A 9,477-nucleotide genomic window follows, 5' to 3' on the forward strand; every position below is an offset into this window, starting at 1 on the left:
CCGATTTTGAAGTTACCATTCCCCCCTGTTACAGGGGGGACGTTGATAGAAGGATGAGTCAACAAAGCCCCTGCACGAAGGCGAATCCTGCCATGTGTCGGAATCAAGTGGCCTCACCCAGACGTATCAAACGTATTAACATGTATCTGCATCGCGCCAGCCTATTTCGCTGATCGAATTGTATGCGTTCGAATGCTTCTACAGAGAAGAGCAAACAGTATCCGATACCTGGACCACCCTACCAGGCAACCTGGTAGGGTGCTATTCTGGGCTGTAATTGATTGTTGTACACTACTGCTGTACAGTGTACAGCTTAGCATTTTTGCTCTCGAAGCATGGCGTTTCTGCCACAAGTGACACATGCACGATTGTTCAGTAGCTTACTACTTCGTCTTAAAATGCACGTGTAATTTTTCTTTTATATTGGTGAATTTCTCGACGCGGCTAAGGCTGCCAATTGCTCTCTCACCGCCATGACGACCCTCACCGAGTCGCGCTTGTAGCCCGAGATGATGACATCCGCCATCTCTTCAATGTCTCTCAGACTGGTCTCAGGGTCCACAGGAGTGAACCGAACGATGGTTCGCAGAATACAACCATGTGTCGATGGACCGGCGTGTAAGGCGATCGGCTCGACAGAGAACCAATGTGGAGTAAGACATTTTTTGGAGTACGACACTTTTTGGAGTAAGACACGTTTTGGAGTAAGACGATTTTTTGCGATTCCCAAGCATTTGTAAATTTTACGACCTTATCAAATTCGTTAGGCATCTACTATGACTCATGCTTTTCATCCAGGTTATTTGGTTTCGACAAATGCGGATGCCTTTTCCGGGAAAGGGATTGAATTACCTGTTCGCCACACCAACATTACTATGTAGAACCATTGTACTTCCTTAACAATTTTACAAGCAAGCCGGGCGCCGTGTTACCCGACGTATTGCGAGTCGTGGTGAGGACAGTATAGGGAAAACCTACAAGTGTAAAACGTGTAGTGCAACTGGCCATAACCAACGGACGTACATAAGGCACAGTAATGATTCGGATTTAGCTAACTCACAATTGATACCGCATGCGGTATCCCTCCCAAATTTACGTGATATCATTTCCGGTCGTCAAGTGAGCACTGCGGCAGCATTACCTGCAGAAGAACCTTCTACATCTCAAGCCACAGGAAATTCAAGTCGCATGTCAGTAGATTTCTTAATTAATTAGTACTCCGAAGTAATAAAAGCAAACGTAACCTACAATGTTTATATCCCACCTCTCCACTAAATTAAATCTGTCAGACCATTCGATTATAAATCGCTGAAAATTAAACAAAACTACAATTGTCAGCTCTATTTTGACAGGAATCTGTAAATTGCTAACGACACGTTCACCAAAGTGAGATTAGTAAAGTCTTTATTTTCGAAGTTTCAGTCCACAGTGGCAATGGCATAGCAAGATAAGACTTCCTTCAGGCTCTCGAAATTGTCTCCGTAGTTGTCACTCTTGATATAGTTCAAAAACGCGTCGTTCGAGTCAAATAGCTGGACCCACATATCTATGTCCTCAGCGAAGTAGTCGAGTGCAGGCGCTGTATGGAGCGACATCATTCTGGTACCTTCCCCACCACATCCGTCAGCACACTGTAAAGGGACGACGTATTACCGTCATGGTTTACTTGTGCAGTGCGATTATAGGCAGATCAGTGTCCACCCACACGATGTTCAGGCCCGTTGGCTAGATGTTCCAGTGGAACTAGTACAAATAGTGCTCTCAACGTACGTTCACACGCCGGCACAAAACAAAACAAAAGTGGTCCACTTTAATTTTGTTTTGGTACTGGTACTGGTTTTGGGAAAGGTACTGATTCCGGGATTTGAGCTCACATATGGTACTGGTTTTGGGAAAAGCTCTAAGCTTTAACCCCCCTGTTACCAACGTCATAAGTTATGACATAGTCCAAATTGTACGTCGTAACTTACGACATAGTGTTTTCTTCATATAGGAGTTGGCTCGGAAACGGCGACCTGATACTGAAATCAAATCAAATTTGGGGCCGATCGGATATAAGGCTGGAGAGGTTTTTGCTGCACACACAAAGACAGTACGAGGGATAGGGTTCAAGTGGACCTTTCCAACAATCATCATTTGATGAGTGGCCAGAAGTCTTCGGGCACTCTCAGCCATTCGAGATTTTGCCGGCTGAGACGTAAGCAAAATGCCGGTCTCTGTAAGCGCAAGGACCAAAGCTGAGGCTCAAGCGTCGGTGTCAACGCCCGCCCTGGATCCGCGCCTGGTAGACTTCGGCCACCTGTGCGCCAGCTCAAGGCCGCGGGGTGGCGGTCGAAGCCTCCCACCGGACTGTCAACGATTGGGCGTACGTCAGACGTCCAGCGAGGTTCCTGCAGAAGGCGAGATTGTGCTCTACGGTATGATGTGCTATTGCAGTATTACTATGCGTCATTTCTAATTTGGTTTGTGGTAGGTGAGAGAGCGGTGGTGGAGCACGCGATTGCAACCGGACTGATTCAGGATGAAGAGGACAACAGCGGTGGCGAGGAGAGTGGAGATAACGGTGAGGGCAAGAGCGGTGGGGGCGGTGAAGCTGAGAGCGGTGGCGGCGGTGAAGCTGGGAGCGGTGGGGGCGACAGCGGTGATGGAGATATGGTGCGAGCGTCGCAGATTGATTGCAATGTGGCCCTCTCGGCCAACACAGTCGACGCGCTGTTCGTAAGTGACAGCGAGGACGATGGCACACCTGCGTTGTCGCAGAACGCGGTTGGGAGAGCTTTCGGGCTACCCCCGCTACGTGCTGACGCGGTGCATGACTCAGACCAGAGTGTCGTGATTTGAGCTTTCCAGCGGCTGATCTCGGAGACGGAGCCCGACCTAGACTCTGAGGACGACACGGTAGAGGAGCCGAGAGACGCCAGCGAGGGTGACGACGCTGGAGGACCAGTTGTACCACGCGATCCAGTTGAATTGCTGTTTTATTTCCTACCGAAGAGCCTGTGGATGCGGATCACCAAAGAGACGAACCGGATGAAAAGGCAGACGGTGGACCATCGAGCGCGTTATGAACGATCGCGGACGTCCAGAACGGAGAACATGCGTACACTTCGTGAACTTCGACGCCGTATTCGTCGGGAGAACGACTACTCACCGCGCGAGATCTTGTGCGTTATTGGGCTTCTCGTGGCTCATATGTTGAGCCCCACCCGACGCTTTTCGCAGCACAATGAATGACGATGGTGCTTTGAGTGCAGGTGCGTTCGGCAAGTACATGAGCCGGAACCGCTGCACGTCGATCCTGCGCGATCTACACTTCGCGAACAATGACAACCCGAACCGTCAAGACAAGCTGTGGAAGATCCGTGACGTTGTTGATGTACTGCAGAAACGGTTCCTGAGCGCGTGGAAGCCGCCGAACATCATCTCGTTTGACAAAGGTGTCTTGCCGGCGACATCCAGACGCAACACGACCAGGATGTTCATGCCAGACAAGCCTCACCGCAACGGGACCAATATGTTTATGACATGCGACTCGTTGACTGCGTACTGCCACCGGTAAGCGACGAATGTTTTTTTGGTTGATTTGCTAGGTCGTAATTTATGACTTTATGATTTTGACCGTGCTCTCAATGTCGTATCTTTCAGGTTTGAGATCTATGTTGGAAAACGCCAAGCCAGCGAGTCTGCTGCGCAGGCATATGACCGTAAGACGGGCGCTGCGGCAGTCATCCGCAACCTGAGCACTGTTCTAGCTGGGCATCGTGGCTTCCGGGTTGTGGTCATCGACCGCTTCTATTCGTCCGTAACCCTCGCCATCCAGCTTCTCTCTATGTCAATCTACGTGATCGGTACGATCATGACGAACCGCCTGGGCTTCAACCGCGACGTCGTAGCGAAGCATAAGACGCGACCAAGGCGCATCGAACGTGGATCCTTCAAGTTCGCAAGATCGACGGCAGTGCCGACCATGGTTTCATGCCTCTGGTGGGACCGGAAGCCGGTCCACTACCTCGCGACAGGTGTGTCCATGGCAGAGGACAGGATCCAGCGGAACCTGAAGGGGCTCGGGACTTCGATGCTCAAGTACCCGAGGCTGGTGACGGATTACCAGCGCTGGATGGGAGGAGTCGACGTGCATGACCAGCTCCGCCTCCAGTCCTCCTCCATCCAGCTCTCCTTCGGGTTCCGGAAGTATTATAAGAGTCTATTCCTCGGACTACTGGACCTGGCGCTCGTCAACGCGTACCTCACGCATAAAGAGGCCAGTCGGCTCGCCGGCGAGACGCCCATGAAGCGATACGAGTGGTTGAGCATGCTGCACAAGCAGCTGCTACAGCTCAAGGACGAAGACTTCATGGCAGCCCCCACTCCGTCGCCAGCAGCACGCAAGCGACGGCGCCCTGCATTCTCCGGGCACACGCTCGTGCAGTTCAACGACTGGGTGACTGTGAGGGGCGGCATCCAGAAGAGGCGTCAGCGGTCGTGCAAGGTGTGCTCGCTGTTTCAAGGCGAGCTCAAAAAGTCGTTCCAGACGACCTACTACTGCCCGGACTGCTCCAACGGCGACGCCAAGTTCTACCTGTGTGGCAAGGCGCGCAGAGGTGGCGACAAGACTTGCTTCCAAGTGTGGCACGAGGACTTCGCGTGCGGTGACAGGATCCCAGCACACCTTGGCAAGCGAGTCGTGCTGCGCCGCGCTCCCAAAACCGTCGGCGTCCGCAAGAAGACTCGTCGTGAGATTCTCCGCGAAGACAATGAGGGTGCTGACGAGGAGGCCGAACCGTGAATGCGAAGGAGCGCCAGACGATGAGGACAACTAAGGATACTGTTGTTTCTTTATAAATAGTTGTTGCTTTTTCTGTCGGTAACTGCCAAAAAATGGATTTGCCGTAATTAAAATAACAGTTGTTTTCGTCGGCAGCGGCAAATCTATTTTTTGCCGTTGTCGACGAAAAGAATATTTTTATTCTGTTTTTGTTTATTTTTATGTGAGGGACCTCCCAGCTGGAGGCCCTCCTTAGCTATCCCCCCTGACGATGAGTGTGTTCATTGCTTCATAAATGTGACGTCCTTTACCATATGCTCTGTGTCTGTTCCTCTTTTAGCATGTCAGTCATCGAAAAGCCCTGCTCTATGTGTGCATTCGCTTGCGTCTTCCCGTTTTAATTTTTATGTTCACTCTTACAAAGTCGTAAGTGTCGGTGTCCGTGTCGTTTGGGTCATCCTTACGTCGTATGATATACGACGTAGTGTGTCAAAACCTTTGAGAACGTATACCTCCCATCGTTTTGGATAGGCAAGTGGAAGATACAGCACCATATAAACGCGCTGGTAAAAGCTACGCCGTAAGTTATGACGTAAAATTAGTGGTTCACGGGCTCATTTTACGGTAACAGAGGGGTTAAACATTTTCCTTTACAGACCCTAAAACGGAAAAGCTTCGTCGGAATAACGAATCAAACGAAACAGATTTGATATAATGTTGATCTCGTGGAAAAGTGATATCAACTTTTGTAGGAATCCGCTTCCCTACCGAAGAGCTATACCGGTAATATGTTATGTACTACGTGCCGCTGATGTGGCGTGCTGCGCGATCACTACAGTCTCATCTGGGACATCGTTGCACAGCATCCACCGCTTTCTTACGGGTGTAAATTGATTAAGAACGTGTTGAATCGTTGCCATCTGCGAAACGTCCGTGGAAAGGCGGTACAAATTCGAGTGCCTTGGGCTCATCGCTACCCGAGGAAATTTAGATCATATTTGCTTCGTTTGTCTGTTGTTGAAGCATCCCGCGCATCCCCACCTACACCAACCGTCGACTCGCACGTCTACTCGAGCGATATATGCCAGCGTACGCCTACAGTCATGTGTCGGAACACGCAAGATATCCACCATGGGATCGAGGAGACCTTGAGGCGTCGCAGTGTGAGATATCGAAGCATCGCAGTGTGAGTGGGGTGGCGATCAAGTGAGAAGAGGAGAAAGCAGTTAGGAAACTCCTACAGAGAAGGAGAATGCATACTACATAACCATTAAATACAATCAGTCTTCAATCTACCACGCAGAGCGCAAGCAAACAACAGGTTATGAGCCCAAGTGGTTCTGACGAGACCTCACAACGATTAAACCCGCGGGATGATCACGACACCGACGTTCACGGGTTGAACGTGGTTGCAGACCCGTTCAAGCTGTTTGAAGGGGCGCGTTCTGACTCAGACGCGTCCGACGCCCCTGGACGGGGAAGCCGGAACGCTAGCGCAAGCTCAGAGCGTCTGGATAGGCTGGAAGGACTCCTCGAAGGTATGGCTAAGCAGCAAGCACAGTTCATGGCGAATCAAGCCGAGATCCAATAGCAACTGCAGCAGCAGACACCATCTTCCGAGTACAAGTATGGCGAGTCGAGCGCGTTTACGGACTTCATCAAAGCTCAAGCTCAACGCACGAGGGTAGGATCCCTAGACACCTCAATGAGAGCGCCAGCCCAAGTGGTACAAGCACCTGAGCTGGCGATGCCACAGACAGAAAACACGACGAACATGCAGCGGCCAATGACCGAACCCACGGCGCAGCAGTTTGTACCCCTTCCGAGCTTCGGGATCAAAGTGCCGAAGCCACGTGACCTGGACTGGCCGGTCTTCATGAAGTTCACGAGGAAAGAAGTGTATCCTGGTCTTGGGGCGGATTTTAAGACATGGGGACTAAGGTTCTTGCAGAGACTTGCAGCAGCGCAACAGATGAGCGGCGGGGATTGATCAGAGGACTTTCGAATTCTCGCACTGAATGGAAAGCTGGATGGAGCTGCACTGGTATATTTTGAGAGGAAGTTGCCGATCTGGACGGCAGAATCACCCACGCTATTATAGCGGCAGAAAATGAAGGGGCTAGTAATCAAATCCCCATGGGGGGCTCAATTTTGATAAAACCAGATATGACATTTAGATATGTGATAAAACCGCCCATTTTGAGTATGATTTTGGTGTTAAAACCGGCTAATTCGCAGTAGTTTTGTCGCTACAGGCTCCCCAAAAAGGTGTCTCCACGGACCTTTAAACGGGGAAACAGTTGCTATAATGCTGATATTCTATTGGTCAAGAGTGTGGAAAGGGCAAAACAGTTGTACAAACAGGCGTTAAAAATAAAACGCTCAAATTTAAAAAGAAGGATTTGTATATATTTAAAGAGTGATTACCCACCATCTTCCTCATGAGCTTCTTGTGGATGGTACATTCTACTAGCGAAAGCATAAAATTGTAAGATTTTCATATGATATCACAACAGAGCAGTTTTAACCCTACATGGGCCAAAACGACAAGCGCACCTCGGCGAAATTGGTGTCTGGGTCGAGGTTCCATGCCCAGAGCACCCGAAAAACTGTGCTTTTCCCAAGGCACGTCGCCTCTTTAGTTCGATCGCGCGAGTCCCACCCTCCACTTCTGCCTGCTTTGGCCTCGGCGACGAAATAACCATAAGCATTGCAAACTAGGGTTTTCTCGCCCGGACTGAGCTGGTGTCTGCGTTGCACTGCGCTTCCTGAAATGAAAGAGATGAAGAGTCTTAATTTATGGAAGAAGGAACTACGAAACCTCAGCTTTCTATCCGCGCCCTTTGCACTTAATTTAAGGCTATTTTGGTGAAGTTATCGCCGAGTATCCAAAGATAATAATTTTTTCGGATTAGCTAGCCCCATCATTTTCTGCCGCTATAAGAACGCAGAGGTGAGGTCTAGTGACCTCCGTCGTCTTGACAGGACGTGACCTCGCTGAGGAAAGTTCGAGAACGGTATGTTCTCATCTTAGTGAGGGAGAGTGTAACGGGGTTACATGGTGTGGAACACACAGGGGTACGAAGTACCCGGAGAGTTAACAAACTCTCAGTACATAAGTTGGAGAGTTAACAAGGTCTCTCAGTACGTTGGCTGAAAGCCACACGTTATGCATTTGATTAGGTTTAACTATGCTAGATAGTTAAAGAGATACATTTACCCCTATAGAGTATGTCATGAATCGCATGCTAGCGCCGTACATGACGACGATCACGGCATCTAAAGGGCTGCAGTTGATGACTGCAGACAAGCTTCGCGATAGAACATGGGTTGAGCACTTTCAATACCTCACATATATAGCAGAGCGGTCAGGGTGCTCTGATCTACACGTCTTACAGTGCTTGTGCAAGTCGGCGCCTGTGTATCTACGAGGTGCAATGCTGACGAGAATGAATTCTCAACGCATGGATCATTTACAGCAAGCTACGGAGTTAGTGGCGTTTGCTGTTGAGTATGAGGCGAGTATTGCCAAACGCGACCAGTCCCGAGGACATGGAGGTCGAGATAATCGAGGACATGGTGGTCGGTACCAAGGTGGTGGTCAGGGAAACAAAGACAAACACGGAACTGAGTCAGTCGCGCGTGTCGGTGGTGCAGATACTCGTACGTGCTTTATTTGTGATGAAGCTGGGCATATAGCGAGAAATTGGCCAGAGAAGACGAGGAACAATGGTGCCAACAAGACCAAGGTTTCACTAGCGATAGGGACAGGCACAAGCGACGACACACATGTATGATTCTCGACAGTGGATCCAGTGTGCACTTAGTGAAGACAGCAAGTTTGCTGAGAGATGCAATTGACTGTGACGAGCATTAAAGGGCAGCAAATGGAGAACATCCGCGTCATCAAGAAGGGAACAGTAGAGCTCAGGACAATCGTGGTGAACATATCGGACGTTCACTATCCGGAGAATCTGGCCGATAATAGCATGTGTTACGGTAGACTGGAGATGAAGGGCGTGTACCTGGAGCGCCATGACGGCAGGAGCTACATGGTACAGCAGAAAAGTGGATTGCGTGTTCTCGAGGTTTACAGACGCCATAATGTGTTGATGATTGACGCCATGGGAGAATCTGACAGAAAGGCACGAATACATGCAGTAATGAGCCCACTGAAGGAAGCAGTAGCGTTGCTGGACGATATAGTGACTGAAACGACACTATTGATACTACACAAGAGACTTGGGCACATCTCGTATGACACAGTAGAGCGAATGGCGGACACGAGAGGATCAGGGATTCGACTGACGAGCAGATCACGTCTCAACTGTCTAACGTGTGCACAAGGAAAGCAGAGCAGGAATAATCGGTCGAAGAAGGACACAGGAGCGAATGCCCCTATCGACAAGATTGGGGGTGTCATTGGAAGCGATATCAAAGGACCTATGACGCCGAAGGACATACGGGGGAATAGATATTTGATCAACTTCGTAGACTATTCTACACACTACGTAGAAGTGTTCCTGGCGAAGAACAAGGTTAAGACAACGAAGAAGTTCGAGCACTTCTTGGTGTATTTTGAGGAAAGGTTTAATTGCCGAATTCACGTGCTTAGGACGGACGGTGGTAAGGAGTATACGAACGTGGACCCGTTCTGCAAGGCGACCGGGGTACACCGTCAGATTAGCGAAAGAGAGAATCAAGCGTCGAAC

General features: G+C 49.8%; 1 protein-coding gene across 1 annotated transcript; it reads left to right on the forward strand.

Annotated features, from left to right (window-relative positions):
- Positions 1-5,846: 5,846 nt before the first annotated feature.
- On the forward strand, positions 5,847-6,755 carry PITG_06745 (uncharacterized protein; the record flags this gene model as incomplete). The annotated part of the gene is made up of 3 exons (XM_002904693.1): positions 5,847-5,951; positions 6,181-6,303; positions 6,366-6,755. 3 exons carry the CDS (start codon positions 5,847-5,849, stop codon positions 6,753-6,755), a joined length of 618 nt encoding a protein of 205 aa, XP_002904739.1.
- Positions 6,756-9,477: the final 2,722 nt, after the last annotated feature.

Source organism: Phytophthora infestans, genomic scaffold, assembly GCF_000142945.1.
Source record: "Phytophthora infestans T30-4 supercont1.10 genomic scaffold, whole genome shotgun sequence".
NCBI lineage: Eukaryota > Oomycota > Peronosporomycetes > Peronosporales > Peronosporaceae > Phytophthora > Phytophthora infestans.